Consider the following 27890-nt stretch of genomic DNA (forward strand, 5'->3'; position numbering starts at 1 on the left):
GGGAGGAAGTGTCTAAACCAAAAGAAGACGATACACCTGGAGCGAGGGACACTGGGCTGTAGGCAGAGATGAGAACAGGTCTGCTGCCACGGCGGAGCCACAGAACACAGGCCTGGAGAGTGTGGACCATCCACCTGCAGTGGTCTCGGGCAAGTCACTCTCACCCTTTGAGTATCCTCCGTCTTCTATGCAAAATAGGGATAATAATACTTTGCTTCACAAAGTTGCAAGGATCAAAAGCGCTCTGCAAACGACTGCTTACGGTATTATTACAAATATAACTACCATGAGAGAAAGACGTACGAAGATCAGCCACAGACAAGAAAGCGGCGCTGAGCGGCGCGTGCGCGTTAGACTGTCCGAGCCTGGGCGGGGGATGAATTCAAGCCCCGCCTCGGCCTCTGCTGGCCTCCCGGTTCCTCCCACTTCCGCGGGTACCCTACCGTGCGTCGCCTGCGTGCTGACGTCAGGCGCGTGCCCCTGTCCGGCAGTCGAGGAGACCCCGCGCAGTGCTGCCAACGCCCCGGCGAGAAGCTGAGGTGAGTGCGGGGCCCGAGGCTCCCCGCGGGAGCCGCGTCCCCGTGGTCCTGGCCCCGCCGCCCCCAGCCTCTCCCGTCCGCGGGGATAACCCGCCTCTGGGATCCCGGGAAGCCGAAGAGCGCGGGGCGCGGGGGGTGGGGTGGGGTGGTGGCCAGCTCGCGCTGCTCCGTCCGGGAGAACGCGAGTCCGGGTTCCTTCGGGCAGTGGAGGGGAGAGGGTCGCGAAGGGGAAGGCGGGGGGCGCCCGCTTCCCAGAGAGGAGCGCGGCGGGGGCGCGGGGTGCTGGCCTGAGGGCGCGGGCGGGGCCGGGCTGTCACCGGGCTGCGGCGGAAGGAAGGGGTCACACCCATCTCGGCAGCCCGGGCTCCCCTCCCCCCCGGCCGGCTCCGACGGCGGACGGCAGGCCGGGGCGCCGTGGGCCTGGGCCTTGGACCCGCTGGCGGGTGCACAGGCCGAACGAAGTGTCGCTGGCCTGGGCTGCCGGCCTGGGTCTGCCCCCTGCGCTCCGGCTTCGACTTCCTGCTTCGCCCGGCGCGGCCGCGGACATTTTGCGGCGGGCGGGGGGAGGGGAGCGGAATTGCTCGCGCGGCGGGGAAGTGGTGGCCGGGGAGGGGGCGGCTTGTGGGCTGCCCCGGCTCTGGCTGCGACGCGCTGTCCTCTGCTGCCTCGCCGCCCGACGCTGCGAACGGGCGCGGTGGGCCTGGTCGCGGTTTCTCCAGTCTCCTGTATTTTTGCCTTAGGCTGAGTTTCTAATACCATTTCCGTTTGCTTCTCCAACTCAATCTTCCTGCCTATTCAACTGAAGCTTCCTTTTCAGGGAGTTACCTAACCACCTCCCGAAACTGTTGTTTGGCCACTTGCTTAATTCCTCTTACTAGGGGGATATTTTCTTTGTTCGTTTTGTTTTTCCCCCCCTTTAAGTGCAAGAGAAACGCAGTGTGGAAGATTACGTCACCGCAATATAAGGGGTGAGAGTTTTAACTCCTGCAAGTCAGGGACCCATCAAATTAAGACAGCATTTTTCAGCCTTAGTTGAATATCCTGCCTGCTCCCTACATCATATTCAGAGGTGATCTTTTCAAATCCCGGCCGTCTCAAATGCACCTAAAAGCCAGGAAGGTTTAAAATCTCAAGATTAGTTGGTGCCAGGGAGTAAAGCGTAAGACAACACCTTCTACAGCTACTTGTGTAGGCGATAACTTGAAAGATCCTTTTGTACTCGAATGAAATGAATTTATTTGTGGAAGCATCTCTTTGGTCCAAAATGACTTTTCCCCGACTGTTTAACTTCTCCCATCTGACTTAGCTGCAGATTACATATTTAAGTTGATTCACGTGCCCTTTTTGGGACAAGAGTGTGGTGAAAAGAGAATCAGTTCATTTTATGCCTAATCTTTGCTTGCTAGACACTTTCAGTTTTGTAATTAAAAACAAGGTTTGGATTTTCAACTGAAAAAAACTCGAGTGACATTTTTAAGACATTTGGGATCACAGTATTTGTTCCCCAGGATGTTAGGTACATCCTTCATTGACTACAGGGTATACAGTAGCACAGAAAAATGTTAGCATTGTAAAGCAAATGAGATCAGTTGTGTAATGCATTGTTATAAGTTCTTGTTGGAACAAGCACTTTCCTATTGTTTCTCATTTGTATAGAAAGAAGGGGTTACTTGTTAAGAAATACTTAAAAGAAGTGGTAAGTTTAGGTTTAAATCAGCTTTCTGTAGTCTGTAGGTGTTGTAGATTGGATAGGTGTGGAGCTTGGATCTTCAAATACATTTGCCATAATCTCTTTTTAAGAATACAAAAATGGAACAGTTATCTGCTGCCTTATTTCTCGAGTCTTTCATATTTAAGAAGTTTAATTACACATACATCAATTTGTAGCCTTCCTTTTAAAATATAGCAGAATAGTCTTGAGTTTACAGTGTTTAGACTGAAGCAAGGAGTTGAGATTGGCGATTAATTGAATTTTAAAAGTGAGCTCTTTTCCAGTAATTTCTTAAAGACCTAAAAGGTATCGCATCCTCTTAAAATGTTTTTACATAATAACCAACGACCATACTCAGTTAAACTTAATTTTTGGGGAAATAAGACAGGTATTACAGCCAGGGGAGTCAGGACTTAAAACATCAGTGAGATTTTTAAAGCTAAGATCAAATCTTGACTTTTTTTGTAACATCAAGATTTGTTTTATTTGGATACTTTTTTCCACTTAAATTTTATGGTCTATTAGAAAAGCATTTCTAGTTATTTTTAAAATGGTTATAGTAATGTTTTGATCCAAGAGCTGTCACATTTGGAAAGTTTTGAAGTACATTTTATTGTGATTGTCTGGGAGTAGTATTTATAGGCATTCTTGGAAATAAAAGTCAAATTGTACTTTTACTGGTAGGTACATTTTAAATGCATGTAGTAGGCTCTTTTTTGAGTGGTTGAGGAACACTTAATGAGAAGCATTTAAGGCTACAGGGCCTCTTCAGGAGAAGGAGGGTTAATAAAATTCCAAATCTGTTAGTTTTACCCAGTAGAATGTAAGTTCTATGAGGGCAGGCTTTGACCTGGCATGGTCACTCCTGTATCTCTAGCACCTAGAATATGCCAAACACATACCATGTGTCCCCCAAAATAAGACCTAGTCGGACAATCAGCTCTAATGCATCTTTTGGAGCAAAAATTAATATAAGACCCGGTATTATGTTATGTTATATAAGACCCGGTTTTATAGTAAAATAAGACCAGGTCTTATATTAATTTCTGCTTCAAAAGATGCATTAGAGCTGATTGTCCGGCTAGGTCTTATTTTCGGGGAAATACCGCAGTAGGTCTCAAGAAATGCTTGTCGAATGAATTTGATGATGTCTGAGGCTTAACTTTCTCTTTCTGCATATTCTGTATGCCTGTGTACTGTGTTTCCTGAGACTTCTTTTGTGCTTGCTCAGCCATATCCATATATTTGGGTTCATTGAAGTGATGATTACTAATCTTTTCTTTGACCACATCCAACTGTTTAGTATCTTCTGCAGCTATACTGTCTGAACAGTTTACTGTTGCTTAGAAAATCTTCTGATGATCGTTCTTATACTCCTAGAAATTATTCAGATTTTAGTATTTGTTTCCTTCCTCTATATCTTTGTTTGCAAATAGCAGCTTATTTTTGCTGCTTTTTCCCCTCTACTGGACAGTATCAAATTCCTGGCCGTGTTATGTTTTGTCTCTTCCCAGTTTCTACTTTTAGTTACTCATCTCTTCAGTCCAAAATATTTTTGCTAAAGCAATTTTTATTACTTGTCATTTCAGCTATGTCTACTCTCCTTCACTAGCTGCCCATGGGACATTGGTCTTAAACTGCTTATTTCATGAAGTGAAACCACGTTTCTGCCACCAAAATGGTGTCCCATTAAAATATTTTTCTCAAATATTTAGCTGTTATGCTGAAGTCCAGTACAATTTCTAACATAGCAAAACACTACATATTATTTAGTCGTGGTATTCACCAAGCATCACACTACACTTTTAACAGTTGTATCGTTTTCTCCAAGAGTAAGCCATTATGATTTGCCATTTTTATTCTGCTGTGTAGACTTGAGAGAGATACTCCTACCTAGTAGAGTGATCAAAAGTGTAGACTCTAGAACCTGACTGTGTAGGTTCAAATCCTGGCTCTGCCATTTACTAGCTGTGTGCAATCTTTGTGACTCAGGTTTACCTCTGTCTAAGATGGCTAGCAGTAGTCCCTAGCTCCCAGTGTTCTGAGCATCAAATCAGTTACCCCATGTGAAGCACATCATGCTGTGTAGGTGTTTGCTCTCATTATCATCTCTTAGGCCCCCACCTTTGAGAAGCTGTCTGCGTTTCCCCCAAACATCAGGATGGTAATAACCACCTCTACCCCAGATTAATCTCACGAAACCATTTAAATTATTAAATGAAGTGGAAATTGTTGCCTGCTTTAAATTTTTATGCGTTATCTTAACCAGTGTCTTAGAAGCAAGAGTGTAAAGGTCCGGAGTACCGCAGTGTATGGTCTGTGGACCAGCAGCATAAGCATCACCTTGGAGCTCATTAGGAATCTCAGGCTCCATCCCATTCCTACTGAATCAGAATCTCTGTTTTAAAAAGATCCCCACGTGACTTTCATGCACATTAAAGTTTGAAGCACCCTCTTCAGGACTGCCAGAGTGATGTCTTAAGGAATTTCAGAAACAATGTTCAGTATTTATTCTTGCTTTTGCCCCTTCTTAAGTATAACCTGGTTTCTTGTAGGCAGTGTAACTGAGTTTATTGTGAGGATCATAAAGTGACTGGGAAACCTATTTGGTTTTTAAAGGAATGGTAGTTTCTTACCTATCGTGCAGAATCAACTTATGCTTGTGCTCATTATCAGGAAAAGAAACGTGTTGTTTAGTATTCAAATGTCATTGCCCACTTAGTAATAACTAGATAATCTTCAATTCTAGTTTAGTATATCAGTTACACATTTGAACTCAAATGACATCTTATTGGAAACTAATTTTTATGAAGAGCATATGATCAGGACCATTCATATAACTACTGGTTATGAAAACAGGTGAAATACACAGTTGGCATTTAGCTGGTCAAATGTAAAAATGTTTTCTTTCTTTACTAAAATAAGCCATATCCAATTTCAAGGGAAAATGTTATAAGAAATTTTTTTTTTTAGTTTTTCATATGGTTTGACATACAATGTTATATTGTTCCAGGTTTACAACATAGTGATTAGACATTTATATAACTTAACGAAGTGATCACTCTGATAAGTCTGGTACCCATGTGACACCATGCAATTACAATATTATTGACTATATTAAGGGAAAATAATAAAACTCTAGTCTTAGCTGCCATATTGAAAAATTATTGCTATTTTTAAGGACTAGATTGAAGTTTTAGTAGCTTTTCCCTTTTTTTCTTAAACTACAGAGGGTGCCCAAAAATGTATACACATTTTAAGAAAGGAAAAAAAACTATTAAAATTGTAATACATACTCAATATACGTATACTGATAACAAAAGATGAATACAAGTCGTGTATACATTACATTTTTTTGGCACTCTGGTATTTCTCCGGTGTAGGAGAAATTCACCAGTGCTATTCTTGTGCAGTGTGTATTCTAGAGTAGTGTTTCCTAACCCTTTGGAAATAAAGGCAGACAGAAAACTATTTGTATGCCACGTGGGAGTAAATGGATGAGGCTGCTCCTGGCTGATTGGAGGTGTTCTGCAGGAGAGCTGGAGGATCAGTGTATCATCAGGCAGCCCTGTGTCCATTCCGTGTCCCAAGTGGCAGTATGAAGCCATCTATTATTGGATAGTAAACCACCTATTATTGGGTATTAAACCAGCCATCCGTTTCAGCTAAAAAGATTATCCTGTGGAAACAAAAGAGATTCAGAACAGATCAAATGAACAAATTAAACTAGAGGGAGAGAGGGAGGTGGGATAAAAAAAAGAACACTGTGTTGAGTATGAGAAGAGGATACATTTTGTAGAAGAAAGCGTAAACGAGATTTTACCTGCAATCCATTTGCTTGGTTGGCTGGCAATTTAAGAATACTTGTACTAGTTTTTTTGGTTTGCTTTTAAATCTTTTAAAGCAGATGAAGAGGAGTAGGAAATAAAAGAATAAAGTTTCTTAACAAAATTGTTGTCTAGTTTCAGGGATTTTCATTGCTAATACAATTTCATTTCAGCTACTAGTACTTGTTTCACCAGCTGAATGCTATTTGAGAGGAGCTCAATTTTAGAATCTTCTGCAGTGGAATTAAACCATCTTTATCATTTATTACTTTCCCAGAAAACCATATTTTTATTGTGGAGTTTAAAATTAACAGTAACAGATTTTAAAGTTACTAGATTTTAAAATGTAAATTTTCATATAAGATAACTAGGAAAAAATGGACAGTTCCTATAAGTATTAGACTGCTAGGGTTTAAATCACTAACCCCCATTTGTTTCAGAAGGTGTACAAATAGTATAAATAGTACAAGATATAAGCTACGGAAATGTTTGAATTATTTTAGGTTATTTATTTATTCTACTCACCATAGGGCCAAAGGGAGTGTTAGATCGTTCTAAGAGTTTATGAACCAGAAGAGATGGGGTAGTGCATAATTTATAATTTTAAGAGTAATGCCTGTGTTGTTTCTTTAGTGTGTTTCAGAATACCTGAAAGATGTTTCCATGGGGGTGGGGGTCACATTAGTTGGAAACCCTACTTTAATATTTCCATCTTGGAAATTCATACTGTATATGTTTATTAAAGGCTCAGAGAAGTTAGTCATCAGAGAATCTGTTTAATTCAGTGTTTCTTAAACTTGTTTGACGGAGCTGCTTTCCCCTTCCCTCCATGGGACACCCTTTAAAGTTTTGAGAAAGTGGACTTGGAGACACTGATGTCTGGTGGTTTATTAATCTCCATTAGGTTCATGGGCTGTTGGTGTGGCCAGTGTTTACTGTGGGTAGAAAAATGGGAAACATTTTCTCAAGTTCCTGAGGCAGGTGAATTAATGGTAGAGATTTCAGCAGAGGCCACGGATTATCTATTCTTGCTGTGACCTAAGCCCCATTCAACAGCTGTTATATAGAAATTGCTAATTTGCAATTTCTGAGCATGTTATATATAAAATACATCTTTGGGGTATCTGTGGGGGAACAGCTCCATCTCAACTTAAAAGCGGGGCAAGGTGTTGGGAGGGAGAAGCTGACCAATATTAGGGACTGGGAAATTGATTGTCCAGTGGCTGCGGGGGGAAACTTCTGAAATGGAGTCGTCTCCCGTTTCCTCTCTTCTTAGATCAGTGATTATTCTAGTTTGAGTATTTTATTGTTTTCCAGTATTCTGAAAAGCTTGCAGTAATTTCAAAGCCAGTATTTTAATGCTCTGAAAGTCATATAATTCTTAACTGTTTTATTTGCTGTCCAAGTAATTTTTTTTAAAATAATTGTTCACATAAACAAAAAGTGTTGTAAGAGTAATTATAAATTCTTTGTATTTTATAATTTGACGTATTTCTTTTGCTTGTTCTTCCTGTGTCACACATACTACCCAATCCTCTCACCCCTATCCCACCTTTTAGATTAATTTTTTTTTCCTAGTTGCATATATTACATGGAAATGAAAAGTTCTCCTAAAAACTTGTCCTTGGTTCTAGTTAAATCAGAGCCAGGAACAGAAAAATCTTTAATTTATATCTGTGTTACCAGTTATCTGAGAGAAGTGGGGAGTGAGGAAAGACGTACCGTAATTTTTAATATCAGGGTTGTGGTTAGGGGTTTAGGTTGAGCTGTTTTATTAATTAGTTCATTAAAAAAATACTATTATTTGGTAATTGAGTAATTTTTCTTCAGGATCAAGATCAATTCATGTCTTGGATGTGACGTGTTGAAGATCCAAAAGTTTTTCAGCTGATACCAACTTTCTTGTGCTACTTTCTGTTAGCGAAATTGGTATCATTTCTACTCGTATAAAATATAAATCCACCTCTCTGGGTCTCACGTGCTCTCTTTTTTAAATATGAAGATAAGGTGATTCTTTACAAAATTTTAACCTCCTCCCCCCAAAAAAAACCCCCACAAAAACCAAACAAACTAAAATCTATAACAAAGAAGCAGCTTTTAAAATAGAGCTAATCAATGGCAAAGATTTTTGTGAAGACGTAGATTCTGGAGATAATTCTTTGGCAATTATGTGATGTTTGAATTCATTATGCACTATTTAATTGATTTAAATCTGAATTGTTTCAAAATTAGGCACATTTTAATTATAATTAAATGTATAATTATATTGAGTGTAAGATTGGTTACATTAACTATGTCACTCTGATACACTTGCAAACATAATGTGATACACATAGTTTTTGGGGATCCTGCTTTTTCTAGGAAAGTGTCTTTTTTGATAGTTTAAAATTGTGCATTCCCAGAATAGAATAGAGTTGCTTATGATGATAGATTATTTATTCCTGAAAATGATACTGGGTGTCTTTAAATACTTGGTGTTAACTGCTTAGCTAGCTAGTTCAGGCTGTGGACTTGACTTATGCCTTTGGAGTAGGATTTTTGTCTTTGAAAAGGGTATGAAATTGTTTTTGTTGTTGTTCTTTATCCAGATAGTAGTAGAGGGTTTAGGAACCTAAAGGTCCCATTGAAGGGTATATTCTGAGTCCAGAAACATGTTTTTCTACTTGCTGCATCTCTAACCCATACTATCTTATTCATGAATTCAGCAACCCTTTGCATGCTGTATGACAGTCACTGTTCTAGGTATTGGGGACATAGCAGTGAATAAAACAGACCAAAACAAGTTTCTGTTCCCACATGAAATTTGCATACTGGGGTGTGAGTTGGAGATTAGTGTTTGGAGAAAAATGAAGAACTGGAGGAAAATGAGGGAGGGCTGGTCGTGGGGTACAATGGAGTGCCTCAGGGTTTGATAGAACTTGGATTGCATTTTAAAAATAAGGTAGTCACAGGAGTTCTAGTTCTAAAATGACATTTGAGTGGAGACCTCGTAGGGAATGTGAATGAGCGAGACATCCAGGCAAGAGAATTCTAGGTAGAGGGCACAACTCTAATCACTTTCTATCAGTAACAAGTACTGTTGCACTAACTTTTATATGAAATCTTTAAAAATAGACATTAAGCCAATCGATTCTGTAATGCATCTGGAGTACCATTACAGGAGCTTAGTTTCTCAAAATACAGTGTATGTGTATAATTTCCATAGACAGTTGATAGTCAGGGCAGAAGTTTGTGCTCTGATGGTGCTGTCCTTGGTTTCAAATTGTGCTTGAAAAGGCAGATTTGTTGCCAACACACAGTGGTTATTTTTCAGTCTTTAAAACTATCTTTGTTGTTTTTGTTTCTCTCAATCTCTTGTAGCAGATAGAACTATATATACAGTTACTCAACTGCTGTGCAGCCAAGCTGAAACATCTGCAGTCATGCCAGCTGTGTTGACATAGACTTTGGTGCGACTGTTACAGCATCTCTTATCATTCTTTGTCCAGTTGTTTCTTCAAGTACCGTTGTTTCCCCAAAAAGAAGACCTAGCCAGACCATCAGCTCTAATGCGTCTTTTGGAGCAAAAATTAATACAAGACCCAGGTCTTATTTTAATATAACGTATAACGTAAGGTCTTATATTACATTATATTAATTTTTGCTCCAAAAGACACAGTAGAGCTGATGGTCCGGCTAGGTCTTCTTTTCGGGGAAACACGGTACGTGCTTGAATGCTTTTGTAGGCGTTTACCCCCAAAACAACAGATTTTACATCAAAATGGGTAGACTGCTATGATTCAGAATCTTGGTGATCTTGATTTGTGTTCTTTAAAAAATGGTTTGTAGTTTATAAAACACTGAGAATCTGAATGTAGATACCTCTGCCTCATTAGATATAACAAAGAAAGTACAAATGATCATGGTTAGTTTTGTAGTTCGCATCTCACCTGGTAACCTTTCAAAGAAAGGTTCTTAGCCTGTCACTCATTTTACAGTGTGTGTTGCCTAGGTAGTATAGTGACTTATTTTTTGCAGCAATGTATGCTTGTATGTAGGATTTCTGATACAGGCTGGCCCATGATTTCATCCTTGATAGACTTAGGACAGAATTTTTGTACTGATTCTAAAAAGGCTGTTTTCTTACAAAAATGCTTTAAGAACATAATAACTTGATCTTGAGATTTTTTTTTCTAACTTCTCCATTTGTCTGTGGTACAAACCTATCTAATTTCCCAGACTAAAAAACTTCCTCATAACTTACTACCTCCTTAAGCAAACCCACCCTCCGCTTTCAAACTGGTCAGCTATTTGTTCTGTATTTTCATGCTACTAACCTAGTGCAGGTCCTTCATTTAAGTCTTGGATTATTGAAGTAGTTTCTTAGTTGAGTTCCTTTACTATATCTGCTTACCTTTGCAGGCTGCCTTGGAATACAGGCACAAGATTGATATTCCCAAAACACTGTTCATGGATAAGAAAGAAATGGTAGCCTCCTGTTTGGCACCCAGGTTAAATTAAAACTCCGCTTTCAGTCTTTAATGACTTGGACTCATCCAATTTTTATGTTTGTTTCTTCCACTTTTCAGGTTGACAGTACTTGTGCCCTTCCTCCTGATATTCCATCTAACTAGAGATTTTTTTCTCATATTCTTCTAGACCACTCTCATATTTATTATTCTTTGGAAAATCTATGGTACCTGTAGTGTAATATTGTAGCAATCACACTACTACAGTTGTGTTAGCCTCTTCTGCTAATAACCAGCAGAATAGACCAGGCGAGGCATGGCGAGCTATCTAGCATGGTGTTTGGCACAGAGTAGGCAGTCAGTAATTTATCAAAATATTTTGACGGCCTTTGAAGGCAGGGTTTCTGTCTTAACCAATATAGTACTATAATAGGCATTTAAATATCTTGCTGACTTTTATAGTGAATAGAGTTGTTTCTTGGAAGAACAGGAGCCTCTTGTAACAAGCTCTAGGTCTTGTGTCCTGATGCAGTGAAGATTGGGTAGGATTGGTTAGGTGCTTGGTCTTGTTCTTTAACACACACACACTAGCATGCTACTGTTAAACTCTCTTTGCATTTGTTTTTTTACATATTAGACCACAAAATTTCAACAGTGGTAGTATATGTTTTTAGTAACTTTGTGTTAGCTGTATTGGTCATCTTCACAACTATTTGTAATGTGTATAGCATTTCATCCTGTGGTATATTGTTACTTACTCATTTTTTATGTTGCATTAACTGTTTTATTGGTATAGCATTCCATTGTTTCTTGATGAATTATTTTCTTCATTTTGGATAAATTATCTGAAGTGGTATTTATTTTTTTTAAAGAGGGATACAAATGTTTTAATTGTTGAACTACATTGGTAAGTTGAGTGATTTACATTGCATTACTGAATGAAGTGAATGAAGTAGAATTATTGAGACAAATGATGTGAATATTTTTATGGTCCTTAAAATACATGTGTAGGGCATTAAAAAACTGCCTGTGCTTATAAAATACATGTAGATCGAGGACTTTGGTGAGTTTGGTTTATCAGGACTTGTTAGCTGTTAGACTGGGTTTGCTGACTGTTTTTTTAAATTGTTGAATATGTCTTGGAGACCTTTTCATTGCAGTAGATAGTTTTGTTTTTAAATTTAAAGGAAATACTACATGCACATGGTGAAAACTTAAGTACAAAAGAGAATACAGTCAAAAATAACTCCCCATTCCACACACCCATTCCCCTTCCCAAAAGCAGCCACTGTTAGTTACCTAGCAGATATGTGTCTCTGTAGATATTCTCTGCACCTGTGCCGTTGCAGGTACTTACGTCTCTGTAGATAGTTTCTGCACCTATAAGTACGTATGTATCTCCTCTCCATTAAAAAAAACCTCACATAAGTTGCCATGTTATACACATTGTTCTGCACATTTTTAAAAACTTAATATATTTTGGAGCTGTTCATACTGGCTCTGTGTTAGTTTTCTAGGGCTGCCATAACAAAGTACTATACGGGGTGATTCAAACAGAAATTTATTTCCTGACAGTTCTGGAGGCTAGAAGTCCAAGATCAAGGTGTTGTCAGGGGTTAGTTTCCTCTGAGGGCTTCTGTCTTTGGTTTATAAATGGCCCACTTTTAGGATCTTCATTCCCTCTTTTTCTCCTTATAAGGACACCAGTCATACTGGATTAGGGCCCCCAAGTGTGACTTTGTATTACCTTAATTCTTTAACGGCCCTATCTCCAAATACAGTCAGTCATGTTCTGAGGTATTGCTGGTTAGGACTTCAAAATACCAATTTTAGGGGTGTGAGGGACACAATTCAGTCCGTAACAGGCTCATTCTTTTTAATAGTTGAATAATATTCCTTTGTATTATAACCTAGTTTACCAGTCTCCTCTTGGTACAGTCTTGGTATGTAGGTAGTCTCTAGTCTTGCTCCTACAAGCAAGGCCTGTGGTAAATATCCTGTACCTACCTCTTGGCATACTTGGGTAAAGTCTTAGAAATGGAATTGCCAGGTCATAGAAAGTACAGGTTAAATTTTGGTAGGTATTGGCCTAGACATAGAAGTCTTGTTTCTTACTGTTTCTGTTTTTTTTTTTGAAAGCAAAAATTTGCCTTGTGTATTATGTTCTAAAACCACATTTTATTTTTAGGGTACACAATTTGGCTTTCACTTAGCACTTCGATGGACTATAAATGCAGTACCCTGTACAAGATTGCCTAGATAATCAGATTCTAAATTGACTGCTTACCTGCATTACTTCACAGTGAAAAAAAGAGCTCATATTTTAGTGTTAATTGACGTATAAGCGAGTAACCAAGTAACTCTTACAACCTATGATGTTAATGCTAAGAAACAAAGTCTAAAAGAGAGGTAACGTTGCTTGGCCAGAGTCACACAAGAAAGGGGGTATGAGCTGAGGGGATGTGCTGGGCTCGGAAGCTTCTGTCCCTGGCCGCAGCTCTGCATGGTCTTCCATGGGCATCTTAAAGACTTCATACATATTTGTGGTGTAAGTAATGTGATTTGGTCTCTTCTTAAAACAGAGATGGATTACAGCCCTTTTTGTAACATTACTAATCCTCTGGCTACAAATATGAAATTTAATTTAAACTGTTCTTTGAGATCAGAGTGAGGGATTTTCATAAAGGATTGATCAAGTTAGCAGATAACCCCGTCAAATAGAAGCATGGATTTTTCTGAGATTTCTCTTACGTACAATGTTTAGATGCTTTCATTTAACGGTAGTAATTCTAATCTTTATCAGGGCCGTTTTGGTTTTTGCAAATTTTAATTGGGGGTAAGAATAAGGTGCCATATTAGGTGTTTATTCTTTACCAGGTGATATATTAATTGCTGTATACATTTTCTCATTTCTCTTTGTACCTAGCCGGACCATCAGCTCTAATGCGTCTTTTGGAGCAAAAATTAATATAAGACCCGGTCTTATATAAGACCTGGTATTATAGTAAAATAAGACCGGGTCTTATGTTAATTTTTGCTCCAAAAGATGCATTAGAGTTGACAGTCCGGCTAGGTCTTATTTTCGGGGAAGCACGGTAGCAGTTTTTTGAGTTAGATGTTGTTGTATAGATGAGAAAATTAAGGTATAGAAGTGAAGTAACTTGCCAGGATCCCACATATTGAAATAGAGCTAAGATTGGAACCCATATTTGCTTGTCTTTAAAAATCCTATGCTTTTTTTTTTTTGTTACTTTAGCCAACAAGGTTGTTTAAAAACATTTAAAATTTTTTTCTTGCCCTTAATATATGCTCAGTACTGTATAGGTAGGTGCCTTGGGAGGGAGATAAAGAAGTACAAGCCTTGTTTTTCTTTCAGAGAGCCTAAAATCTATTAGAATAAGCACAAGCATATGTGAATAAAAATAACATGGTTAAGTAGTCAGTTGTGTTATTCAGTTATTCAGTGAGTACTTACTGTGTGTCCAGGATTGAGCTATTTTCTGGGAATACAGCAGAGTCCCTCCTGCTGTTACAGAAGTTCTTTTCTTATTTTTTTATGTCTCCCTTACTGCTGTATAACAAATAAACAAGATAATTATAGATTATGACCATACTATAAAGGGAATAAAAATGGTAATGTGATAGAAGTAAGGAGGGAAGGGGTTGGCTGTTACTCTGGATAGCGTGCTTAGGGGAGGATTTTCTGAGGAGATTTGAGCTGAGATGTGAAGGATGAGAAAACAGCTTTCAGAGCAGGGAAAGTACTTTGGGCAAGTATGAAGACCTGAAGGCAGGGTAGGGTCTAGCGTGTTTGAGGAACATAAAGAGACCTGTGTAGCTAGAGCATAAAGAGTGAAGGGGAGATGAGTACAAAATAACGAGATTTCAGAGCTAAGCAGGGCCTTGCCCTGGGAGTTCACAGAATTGGGGCAGTTTTTCACAGCTGGAATAGGTAGGGAAGGAGTCTCAGATAAGGTGGGACTTTGGGGTGGAAAGTTAGGACAGAAGTAGAATGAGTTGTAAGGCTAGACATCCATGGCTTGGAGACATGATGTGAATAAAGGCAAAAACTTTGAAATAAGCACCAAACCATATTGGATAGTTTAAGTAGTATCAGGCAGTTGGCAATCAATTAGATGGGCAGAGTAAGATGCAAAGAAACTGGTTGAGCAGTTTTAGTCCTGTTTTTCCCCAAGTTGTCCAGATCTCTCAGCTGTGGTAAATTCAAATTTAAGATTTGGGGTAAGTAAAATGCTCTTACCTTTCATTATCTGGTCTTTTGCATGAAACTAAGGGAGGTTTGAGTGTGTATCTCCTTGCCCTTTCTTAATAGAATAAAATTATATTGGCCTTAATTAAGAAACCAGAGCAAAAAAATTGCATATAAGGGTGTCAGTGTCAGTAATGTGGTGAAGGAAGAATATGGTGGGGGAATGGGGAGATGATGCTTATTGTTTATTTTCTGTGTACCCCACAAGGATTGTTGCCCCAAGGGGACATAAACTTGGTTGCAGGCATAGGGGATATAGCTATGGTATAGGACAATGCGTGGCACATATTAAGTGATTAGTAAAGGTTTGTTGAATGAGTGAATAAGTCTACAAGTCTTGAATATTTTGAGGGAAAATCTTATTGTAGTTTCCATTCTCTTCTAATCAAACACTTAGTATTCTTGTACATTATTGCATACTCTTGAGTTTTTGCACATTATTTGGAAATACTAAATTTAAAAATTATACAGCTTATTTAAATATGTACTAATTGGATTTCAACTTATTTATTTATTTTCTCAAATATAAAATGATGACTGCCTGGCATCCCTTATTTTTTGACAATTTGAGGAAGGGAAACTCACCATTATAGTAAAAATAAGGACTTCACATTCTGATTGGTTCAGACATTTTGGGATGAAGTCATTTGCAGAAATGAAGCTGACACAGCAAACTTGTCTAGCTCTGCCGAAAACATCTTTACCACATAGAATCATAATCTTTCCTTTTGTGAGTGCTACTGTCAGCACTTTTCCCCCTGACAGTTGCTTCATTTTTGTCATCTCATGGACCCATAGAACCTTAATTTGAGATTCGCCTGTTAACTTTCTCATGTAGGTTATATTCACAGCATATATCAATTTCTTTCATAAGTGGCAGAAATGGAGCTATTTGAGTAATTATTTTAATAAGTGCTTACTATTTGCCATGCCATCCAACACTTTGCATGTGTTAATGCATTTATTTAGCAGCTGGAGATAGTAAAAGTTTTGCAACCATTTTTGGGAGAGAAATGCATGAAGAATTCAAGATGGTATGTATTTGTCAAAAACCGAAAGAAAATTTTGTTTTATGCAACATCTGAAAAGTACATTTGGGGAGGGTGGGGAACCCACTATTTTTTCCAACAATCAAAAGTAGTAGTGCTGTTACCACTTGCATTCTGCCCGAGTCTCCTTTACTATTTTTTTTGTTGTGAAATATCTACCAATTTTGTATATATTCACCAGTCTTCTTGTCAGAAATCAACAAGTGAAAAGCAACAACAGGGCTCTTGGACATGTGCCATGGAGACCTTGTCTTTTAAATTTTTATAATGACTTAATTCTGACGGTGTGTAAGTAGAATTTTGGGGGGATAATAAGGGCCTTCACTAATTTCTTTCTGTTAGAGTAGACGCTTAGAAGATGGAACATAAACATGAAAACAACCAATCAGCTCCTAGATAAGATGTGTTGGCTGGCTTGGGAGTGAGCAGAAGGTAGAAAATAGTCTTAAAATTATTTCAGGAGGATTTTCCTATAAAGCAATAATTTTGATAAAATATTTAATACTAGATCTTTCTTACCTCGCCTCTACTGTAATAATTATTCTGAGAAACTAATTGCCATGTTATTCACATGCAAAACTTAAATTCACAACAGAATGATTATCTCTTACAAAGCTTAATCAAATAAACAGGATGTGTGATTTTATTTTACTCTCCTTACGAGCTAATATGTTTAGCCTGGTATTGTTTTGTGGATGCTGGCAGAAGACACAAGATTCCTGGGTCAGAGACAAAGAATTTAATAAAGGCACGGTCAGCAGCAGGAGGTCAGTGTGTATGTTGCTTCCCTTTACCCCTAAGACTTCCATGTAGGAGATGCAATGGGTTTGTGTCACAGCTGAGGAACACTGCGCTTGGGGAGCCCACTATTTAATACTGTGTTTCCCTGAAAATAAGACCTAGCCGGACAATCAGCTCTAATGCGTCTTTCGGAGCAAAAATTAATATAAGACCCGGTATTATATTATATTATATTATATTATATTATATTATATTATATTATATTATATTATATTATTACATTATATATATTATATTATTATACCCGGTCTTATATAAGACCTGGTCTTATAGTAAAATAAGACCGGGTCTTGTATTAATTTTTGCTCCAAAAGACGCATTAGAGCTGATTGTCCGGCTAGGTCTTATTATCGGGGAAACACGGTAGCAAGCGAGGCACAAGCTTGTTCTTTGTCCCAGAGGGAGATATTTCTGTGTCCTTCAAGGTCGTTTGCTGCAAACACAACCCTCTGGCATGGCCTGGATAGAGTAGAGTGTTTAGGGCCTTGCATTCTTAGCATACCCAGCAAGATGTAGAGAAGCACGAGAGACCCATGGGGGGCTGTCTCTCCCAACACAGCGTTGTCTACTTTTTGCTAATTGAAAGATATGTGTGTGTGTGTGTGTGTGTGTGTGTGTGTATATATATATATATATATATATATATATATATATATATATTGATTGATACATTTTATTGGGGAATATTGGGGAACTGTGTGTTTTCTCCAGGGCCCATCAGCTCCAAGTCGTTCTTCAATCTAGTTGTGGAGGGTGCAGCTCAGCTCCAAGTCCAGTCGCCGTTTTCAATCTTTAGTTTCACGCAGCGCAGCCCACCATCCCATGCGGGAATTGAACTGGCAACCTTGTTGTTGAGAGCTCGCGCTCTAACCAACTGAACCATCCGGCTGCGCCTCCGGAGGCTCAGCGGCAGCTCGTCATCTTTAATCTAGTTGTGGAGGGCGCAGCTCACTGGCTCATGTGGGAATTGAACCAGCAACACTGTTGTTCAGAGCTCGCGTTCTAACCAACTGAGCCATCCGGCCGCCCCGAAAGATATTTTACAAAACTACAATTTTTTCAGATTGGAATAGATACAGTTATTATTGAAAACATGCAAACTGCTGATTACATTAAGCTTCTTGAGTTTTATTGGGGCAAGTAACTTTGAGCAGTATCTGTATTGCTTTGACTTTTTGAATGAGTGATAAAGTTTTCTAAGAGTATTTCCTGTTTATTGAGGACTCTGGAAACAAATTATAAAGTTCAAAAAGAACTGTCTTTATGTGGCTTGTTTTGTATTTGCCTAAAGTGTGAAGAGTTGTAAAAGAATGTTAGGATACTGGGTCTTAACTTTCTGGCTTTGGGGCAAGTCACTTTTGTTTAGCCTAGAATATTTGCAGAATGATGGGGTAAGTTAGTTCATTAAGGAATATTTCACTTTTAAAAATTCTCAATTTTTATTTTTTAATTTTTTAAGTAATAGTGGGTGAACTATTCTTAATTCTTAATTTCTCTTAAATTCTTAAGAGAATTTAATTAATTAATTAATTCTTAAATTCTCTTAAATTTTGTTTGAAGCTAAACATTCATTTTAAGGTTAAAAAAATTCCTTTGACAATGTATTGTTTTGGGGAGAAAAGTGGCTATGGTGGAGGTGTAATAGGATTTTTGGAGTTTAGCTGGCCGCCAGCCAATAATAACGATATTAAAGAGAGGGTTCTGTAGCCTCTTTAGTAGGGCTCAAGTAAACTAAAAGGGGTTTAGTTCTGAGATTTTCAAAGGGTAATTGGAGTCCCAAAGCACTTAAGAACCTATGAAATGGGGGTTTTGGTGTGGCTGTCTGGCGGAGCCATAGGTACTGGGAACAAGTGTAGAAGATACACATTATTTTACAATTTATTTTCCTTATGATTGGGAGAATCATTTTTCATGTTTTAAATTGCTCAACCCCAATTCTAAGTTCTGGTACAAATGAACTTCATTATTAAAGAGGGATAGTGTTTAGTTATTGAAGCAAAATAACTTTTCTGGACACTTGGTATACCGTGTTTCCCGAAAATAAGGCCTAGCCCGACCATCAGCTCTAATGCGACTTTTGGAGCAAAAATTAATATAAGATTGGGTCTTATATTAGATCTGGTATTATATGATATGATATTATATGATACGATATTACATGATATATGATATTATATATTATATTATATAAGACCAGATCGTACATTATATTATACCCGGTCTTATATTGTATTAAAATAAAACTGGGTCTTATATTAATTTCTGCTCCAAAAGACACATTAGAGCTGATGGTCCAGCTAGGTCTTATTTTCGGGGAAACATGGTAGCAAAATGGTCATTGGTACTACGTAGCCTTTTAGCTGCCATAGTGATTTGACATTATTTTAACAGAAAATTAACATAGGATATACAAGCATGTCTGGCCTAGTGTTCTCCACGTTGTTGAAGCTGGCATTGTATACATTGTGAAACCAAAGTCTCATCCCTGGTCACCTGCTTCCTCCCCATCATGGGTCATCTGGTGACATTTTAATACATGAAGTTATTAATAATATGCTTTGCAGAATAGTTAATTAAATTGGAACTTGATGCTGGAATGACCACTTTTGTAATGATAGCTCTATATTTGACTACATTTTTAGTAGGAACAATGAGTACTATAATTATTTTGAAATAAAAAGAATTATGTGCTCCTTTCTATGTGAGTTGGAATTGATGTTTTAAAACTTTCATTGACTTAAAAGTGCCTTTTCATCATTCAAGAGTAATAGCTAACATTTACTAAGCACTTACTGTATACCAGGCACTGTTTTAAATTCTTTACATGTATTATCTTATTCAGTCAACTTATCCTATAAGGAAAGTGTTACTATATTTTTAAATAAGGGAATAACGAGCCACAGAGAAGTTAAATAACTTGCCTAAGTTCACGTAGCTAGAGTGGTTGAGTCCGTCTGACTCCTGAACCAATGCTCTTAACTGGACCCATCACCAGTTTCCAACAGATTTTTGAGCTGTCAAGTTAGGAAACCTAAGAAATGGAAGATTGGTGGGTATTTAGAAAGGGGAAGAGTAAATTCTTCTCACTAATTCTCTCCTGTCCCTTCGTCCCAATAAAATTAAGCAGTTGTGTCTGCAGGGTGAAGAAACAGGAAATGAACTTAACTCCTGTTTCTTACTTCCTCGTCTGCCTTTCTCTTTCCAGTGCTGGCACTGTCATGGGTGTATACTTGTCACTCCATGTGCGGCGATCATGTTGGTTTTTGGTAATGTCAGTTCTCAGGCGAGGTATGTATGTAGTGTTTCAGAGCAGGGCCTTGACAGATTGCTTAGGTTTAAATTCCAGTTCTGCCATTTACTGGCTCATTAACCTTGGCCTAGTTACTTTACTTCACTGAACCTCACTTTTCTTACCTGTAAAATGGGAATAATACAGTATACACCTCGTAGGGCTGTTGGGAGGATGAAATGTATGAATATGTGTAATAATGTTTAGAACAATATGTGGCACATAGTAAATGCCACATAAGTTTGCTACCATCACTATGAAAACACTTTTAGGTTGAAGCACCTCTGAAGTATCTTAGTTCATGATCTCAATATCACACACGAGTTTTTTGTTACTAAATATGTAAAATGCCTGGTTGATACAGCTAATTCATATAGATAATGTGGATTCACTTTAAGAAACGTACTTTTCAGTGACCTAAAATGTCAGTCGTTCCTAGTTTAGGTCCTTGTCTTACTGGTGTTCCTTGTCTTGCTGTCAGATAGCATAGTGATTCTCAGACTTCATTGCGCATTAGGACTACATGGGAGTATTGAGTTCTGATTTATTAGATTTGGGGTGAGGCCCAGGAATCTGAACTGTTAAACCCATTCCAAGGTAATTCTGACTCTGGTGGTCCGAGGTGATAATTTTGAAATTGCTGATTTAGAGGCTGAATTCAAGCATAACAGGAAAAAGATTATAGACGGTAACTGTCAGATTTTTGGTAGTTTGCATGTAGGCAGTGATGATTTGTAAACTAAAAGAGCGTTTAATTTGGTGTTTAAAGATAGTGATGGGTCTTGTCTCATAACCTAAATTATTTTGTTAACACTTGCTAGATAACTTGGTTTTAGGAACTACTCTGTAAATACAGAAAGAAATAATACAGGAGTCTTCAGGTGAAGAAGAAATATTTGGGTGGATTTCTTGGTTTTGTGTCATTAGCTAAATAGCAAATACGTATATTCAGTTCATTTTAACCTATGTTTTTGTTGTGCCTGCTATGTACAAAGCATGAAAAGAGACAAGTATAGTGTAAGATTGTAGGCACCTGGAAAATACTCTGTAGGACGATCAGAACTGTCTACGCTTACCTTTCTTTTCTTCACTCTGAATTGAAAAGAAACTCTATGGAAGACCTTGGTTTTTTTGGCAGAACATTATCCTGCTTTTCAGAGGTGGACTGAGAAAACTTGAGAAAACAGCGATTCCTATTTTCTCTTCTTGCCTTTATTAGTAAGTGACAGACAGTCTTCTAGAATAATTCTGTAGAATTAATTTAGTACTCAGTGTGTTTGGTTATTTAGTTTATGGGATCAAGATCTTTAACCTTTAATGCTATGCTAGTGTGAGTGCTTCTCTAGTGCAATATAGGGAGAAGAGAAGGAAAAGGGTAAAGGAAGGTTAAAGAAAGAGAAATATAATCAGGATGGTTTTGGTGAGGAATGGGAGAGTGCATATTTCCTGTAAGTTACTCCTAATGTACATACAGAGCTGTTAACAGGCATTTATAAATCATTATAATTAAGAGTTGTGAAGGGTACTGTAGGAGCATATAGATGTGGCATCCAGTCCAGTTAGATGATTCTATGACATTTTTATGTTTAATAAGGTGGCAGCTGTAGCCAACAAGAAATTGTAACCTTTTCAGGATTATAATGAAGTAGGACTTTATCTTAAAATATGGGTATACAGAAAGTGGTGTTTCTTGTTTATTCTTCTAATAAAACTTAAAATTTTTCATTGACTCGAAGATGCCATTTATTTCAATTTTGTAGATGTCAAAATGGGGGGGTAATGATTGTAAAGAACATTCAGTAAAGACACGTTCTTATTGTAGAGATGTTTAAATGTGAAAACAAGCATCTCAGAATTGATGGAATGTTACAACTCTTTTGTAATCAATGTCTTCTTAGAATAGAGGACTACACTAAGCGAAGTTAAGTAATTATATCTGCTTGTAAGACATGATGCTTCAGAGTGATCTTTTTAATTATAAAAATGTAGGTTTTGGCCTCTTCGTGCCATGAGTATTGAATTAGTAACTAGGCAACTGGGTGCTAAAACAGCTGCTGAGAGGAGGAATCACCCTGATCTTGTCCGGTTCCTCCTGTTGCTCATCTGTTACCGGGGTGGGGGAGGGTGGTGCTGTGCTGCTTGTTGGTTGCAGTCTGAGTAACTACAGCTCGTAAGGTTGGAGATAGGGCACATTCTTTAAAGCAGCGGCCTTTATTGCAGTCTGGTACACACACACGTGTGTGCACATTTAACGGAAGGAGAAGTTTCACAAAGTAGTCCTTGGCACACTACATGGGATTCATTCTGAAATACCCTCTTTTCTTTCATTATAAAAAGAAATGTGCTGCTTTTTACACCACTTTGGACTTTTAAAGAAACCGCTTAAGTCGAAAGGGATCAGAAACTTGACTCTTATTATTGTGACTTTGAGCAAGTCACTGTTTCTCTTTTTAGGTTCTTTCAGCCATAGTACTTGGGGTGCTAGTTCTGTTCTTGCTCTGAGTGAGTGAGCCTGTTGTTAAATGAAGAAAAAAAGTACATATATAAGTACAAATAAATAAAACAAATCTCTTTCATCTTTTTGTAGGTCATCATCGGATTTGAAGTATTTAAAGTGGATAGAAAACGGTTTCAGCAATGCAGACAATTAAGTGCGTTGTGGTGGGTGATGGTGCCGTTGGTAAAACATGTCTCCTGATATCCTATACAACGAACAAATTTCCATCTGAGTATGTACCGACTGTAAGTATGAAGGCTTTCCTCTGTTAATGATGTATTATAATTTGATACTTTTTGGGAAACTCTTGTGTGTACTGAAATTTTCCTGTTGTCTGCCTTTGTTTCCTGTTTTTAAAGATCTTGACTTCTCATGGGTAAATTATATACACTTTAAAATTAAACAGCTGAAAAATCAGTGGAAAGTCAGAACGGGTCACACAGGGTTTGCAAGCAGTGCTGGGAGGCAGAACTCCAGTAGACAAGATTCTAAAGAGTAGTGTCTCAGTTTGGAGAAGTGTGCCCTACATCTTGGAATGAGGTGACTTTTGTTTTGATATCTTGGCCAATGATTAATCAGTGATTGGAGGTCTTCTGGGATGCTTTTTGGGGGTCTTACAACTTCAGAGAAAGTAGTATATCTACACTTACTCTCCTTAGGGGCAGAAGAGAGTCTTATGGAGCTGTTGTCTTAGCAGTAGTGGAGTGCCAAACTGGTTTTTAGGGATAGAGAAGACCTGCTTTTGTTAAAAGAACACCAACAGAAGCCTTTGGGGGTCCAGGCCCACAAACCTTTTTATCAGTTTCTTGGAAGCCTAGTGGAAAAATGGGAATAACAGAAACAATGAAGTGAGAGAGAGAGAGTTGTTTAGAGTAACACTTGTGAAGAAATGCATTTGGGGATCCAGTGTTTGTCCCAGGTTGTTTGACCAACCCAATGGTATAGTAATTATGTTAACCGCAAAGGGCCATTCAGTGGCGAGAGGGGAGTAGGGAGTAGGGTTGGCCTGGCAATAACCACCTGTTAAGTGAGCTATTGGTTATGTAGCATCTATGTAGATTAATAAGGAATTACTGTTTGTAAGTAAAAAGGAAGGGAATATATGAGTACTTTAGGTTAATCTTCAGATATGTATGAGCATTGTTAAGAGGGTGAATTGTTAAAGGTTGGTAATTCAATTGGAACTGATAGCCTGTACTGTCCCAAGGCAGGTAAAGTGATTGAGGTGGGCCAACGCTATAGGAAGAAAGATGAAGTTCTTACAGGGGGAGAATTTGAAGATGTAATTAAATACAAAATGACATTTTTGTGTTGGCTCATTTGGGGACATGGTAAGTGAAAGAAGTTCTGAGGTTGACAGGGACTTTTTTAGGGGACTTTTCGATTCACGGATCTTGTTTCAGAGTGAGGACAACCAAAGAATTTTTGTATTTCAGTCTCATCAGAATTATTTTCTTGTAAACATTTCTGAGTCTTTAATGACTTTTGTCATCAGGTGTTCTATTTAAGGTGGGCTCGTGGGTGTTTTATGTATGTGTTTGTATGTCTGGAAAGGTTTAGGCATGACTTAAGAAAATAACCTGTGTGGTTTGAGAGCTTAACCACATTCTTTACATTTCCTTATTCTTATTATCAAGAACTGACTTTTCTTTTAACTGCTACTTCCCTCATACCCTTGCTTCCATTCTTGTTCACAGTAAACGTCTTAACCCATTAAAACATGAACCAGAAAATTAGTGTTAAATAGCTGAAAGGTTAAGCAGGGCTGATCTTGAAAGGTAACATCCTTCTCCTAGTTGGAAAGCATTGCTTTTAAATTGTAAATTCAGAGACAACTATGAATTAGTATTGGGTCATTTACCATTTACCACCATTATCTCCCATTTTCACAGATAAGTACAACCAACATTAGTATATATTGAGTTTGTTATGGGTTTTAAAGTCTGTTTACAAACAAAGCAACTAGTCAAAGAAGGTATCTTAGATCATGTGGTTTGTACTCATGAGTTTTACTCATGAAATCCCAACAGTCTGCATCTTTTCTTGGACACTTTGCTTGAGTACCTTGAGGAACCTTTGTTTCTCTCTGATGGGTCTGTTGGTAACAAGGCTCTTCTTGTCTTGAACCCTAAAGGGAAAAAATGATCATGCATGTAGGCTATTTTAATTCTTCTAGATTAGAAGGAAATGGTCTGTGAAGAATTAGTTTCTCCGAAATCAGATTGAACATTGAGGTAAACTTTAAACTACTATCTCAAAAGTTTCCAACTTGAACAGGATCATTGTGTATAGATAGCTAGGGACTCTGCTCCTGTGACACCTCTAATCCTTCAGTGGTTTTTTTTTATCCAAGCTGCTGGGGGTAGAGCAGGTACTCCAGAGCACGTCTCCTGTTACTTTTTCCAAGAACCATTTAGCTCATGCAAGGTTGGTTGTATAAGGAAGATGGACTGAGAGAGGACTAAGTCTTAGAAAGGAAACATTGCCTTAGTTTAAGAGTTGTCCCATACCATTTTGACCATCCTCTTGCCCACTAACAATGTCGTATTTTTGTGTTTTTAGGTTTTTGACAACTATGCAGTCACAGTTATGATTGGTGGAGAGCCATATACTCTTGGACTTTTTGATACTGCAGGTGAAAACTTGATGTCTTTTATGTTTTGGTCTGTAACTATGACTTGCTGGTTGTTTGTCTTTTTTTGGGACATTTTGGGAAACTAGCACATTAGCAGACCACTTTCCTTTTGTTAATAGCAGGATTGAATGTCATGATGGCTGGTGTTTGACCAAAAGGCAGTCCCAGACCTGGAATATCAAGTAGGAGTTTGAATTACCCTGGGTGGATGGTGTGGAAGGAGATAAAGTAGAGTGAGAGCAGAGCACATTAGGCAGGCTGTATTATCACTCCCTGCAATTTGAAGGCTATTTAGTAGATCCATGTAATACACGTACAGGTAGCTTCGTGTGATACCTCGTACATTTGGAAGTATTTTGAGGGTGAACCAATATCTAGCTCACATTGACATTTGTAGTCAACCTTTCAAATTAAAGGAATAACTTAAGTATACCCATTTCCTCAGTGTTATTTCTTCCTTGTTTTAACAGTGGCCCTACATCTTAATTTCTGACTTCTCTCTCTGTCAGAATTATTTTGAGCTCGTTTAGCCAAAGGAAAATTTCAGAAAGTTATCTTTCTAGTATGTAGGAATTCTGAATTTTTCATTTTTTTGAGTTACCCTCTCACTGTCTGCCAGCTGACATTGCTTTTCTGGAGTGTATTTTACTGCCTGCTTTGAGGAGCTGCCTAGATTCAGCTGGAGGGTAAAATGGGGAGACAGTAGCAAACAGTTAAGCTTAGAGCTCAGTGGCTTTCTAGTGGTGCCTGAGGCCTTGAAAGCTTTTATGAATTAAAAATTATAAGAGTAATGGTTATTAGAGGAAACTTGGAAAATAGAGAAAATAAAATAATGACCTGTATCTCATGATAGGTGAAGGATTTTTCTGTTTTATGTGTGCCCTTGGAGGCACTCTATATGTAGAGAAAAGACCATTTATGGTTACTTGGGGTTGAAAATTTAAAATTTTGTTTTCAAATGTCAGAGCTTATTTTTATAAGCCTGTAAGTTTTAATCAGTATTTTATTTTTAGCTTTATTGAAGTATGATTCACCTATTTTAAGTGTTCATTTTGATTAATTTTGCTGATTGTATAGTCATGTAACTTCCATCATAACCAAGATATATCACCCGAAAAGTTTCTGTGCCCTTTACAATCAGTGCCTTCTCTTGACCTGGCCCCAGGCAACCACAGATCTGCTTTCTGTCAGTCTAGTTTTGCTTTGCTAGAATTTCATATAAATGACATCATACAATGTAGTCTTTTTGTGTGTGATTTCTTTCACATTGCATAATGTTTTTGAGATTTATCTGTGTTGTGTGTATCAATAGTTTTTATTGTTGAGTAGTATTTTATTCTATGAATATAGCAGAATTTGTTTATCCATTTATGAATTGATGGATATTTGGGTTCCAGTTTTAAGCTATTATGAATACTGGTGCTGTGAACATTTGTATACAAGTCTTGTGTGGACATACTTTATTTCCTCTTCAGTAAATAGCTTGAAGTAGGTAAACCTTTAAATTTAGTGGCACAACTTAATCCATTTTTTTATTAAAACAGTCAGTTTTAACAAGTCATTCTCAAGGTGGCCAAGGGTCTTTTGATTAATATTGATTTATTTAACTTAGGTTGACAAGACTTTAATCCCAATCAGCCTCATTTACAACTGTGGTAAATGTCTTCCAGCACTTTAAACTGCATTTATAAATTTAATGTATTCAGTTTTCTATTTTAAAAAGTTCAGTTTGCTTGACCTGTCAGGTGAAGCATTCCCAAGTTTTTCATACATAACTTTAATAAACCTGATAACTTATGATTTCTTGTATTTAATTTATCTTAAACAGTATCACTTACAGCCTTCATTAAATTCTTAACATTTTCAATAAAAAAGCCCCAGTTTAAGATCAGTTACTCAGTTACACATTTTAAGTTGGAAGCAGAAAACTGATCTATCATCTTTAATATGGCATATTATTTTAAATAGTATAGGCACTGATTGTTAAGTAAGGATAGGTTATTGCTAAATGGAACTCAAAATTGACAATAATAGTATTTGATTTATTTCATCTCTATGTTAGATTCTGAATCTTTCTGGGAGTTAAAAGACATTCATTAAATAATTTTACCATCCCAGGCAAGTTGAGGGGTTTCCATCTCAACTGTTTGAGGTCACTATGAGCCAGAGATCTTTTTTGATAGGTACTCGAGACCTGGGGCTGTATGTATCCAGAATGAACCTCCTATTTTTGACACACTTGAGGAGACTCCAGTTCCTTCTCCAAAGCGCTTAATCTCCAAGTCTCTGTCCCTGGTTCAAGTTATACCATTAACTTAGTTTTCTTTCCGCTAAAGCTTTCATCCCCACTTAGATGACCTCTGACTTCCTTTAGCTGTTTGGTTGTATTTATTCTGTTGACCATATTATTTTGTTCTGAATTCTTTTTATAGAATTCTTCCTATCTCACTCACATCTGGCTGCAACTCTTACTGTTATATTTAGTAACTGTTATATTTATCACATTTTTATAGCTATCGTAAATTCATGTATTCTCTCTCAATGGTGGCCAAAAAAAAAAAAAATCACTAGCATACATAATATTTAACTTTCCTTTAAAATTTTTTTATTGTGGTAAAATGCATGTAACAAAATTTACCATTTTAACAATTTTTAAGTGTACAGTGTACATTGGCATAAAATACTTTTTAAAAATACGTAGGATTGCTATACCTGGTTTTTTTTGTTTTTGTTTTTTAATTGGGGAATATTGTGAAACAGTGTGTTTTTCCAGGACCCATCAACTCCACATCAAACCATTGTTGTCATTCTAGTTGTAGAGGGT

General features: G+C 37.8%; 1 protein-coding gene across 2 annotated transcripts in view; it reads left to right on the top strand.

Annotated features, from left to right (window-relative positions):
* Positions 1-383: 383 nt before the first annotated feature.
* Positions 384-27890, top strand: part of CDC42 (cell division cycle 42) — a 35864-nt gene continuing 8357 nt past the window's right edge. Inside the window, exons 1-3 of one of the 2 annotated variants that reach the window (XM_088790449.1) lie at positions 384-539; positions 22522-22676; positions 24994-25066. In XM_088790449.1, the coding sequence (XP_088646575.1) occupies positions 22572-22676; positions 24994-25066 (178 nt within the window). In that variant the 5' untranslated portion in view covers positions 384-539; positions 22522-22571. The remainder of the gene's footprint in view (positions 540-22521; positions 22677-24993; positions 25067-27890) is intronic. The other variant, XM_088790448.1, reaches the window with a different exon arrangement.

The sequence above is a fragment of the Rhinolophus sinicus genome, chromosome 14 (assembly GCF_057876585.1).
Source record: "Rhinolophus sinicus isolate RSI-liver-muscle chromosome 14, RSI-T2T, whole genome shotgun sequence".
Lineage (NCBI taxonomy): Eukaryota > Metazoa > Chordata > Mammalia > Chiroptera > Rhinolophidae > Rhinolophus > Rhinolophus sinicus.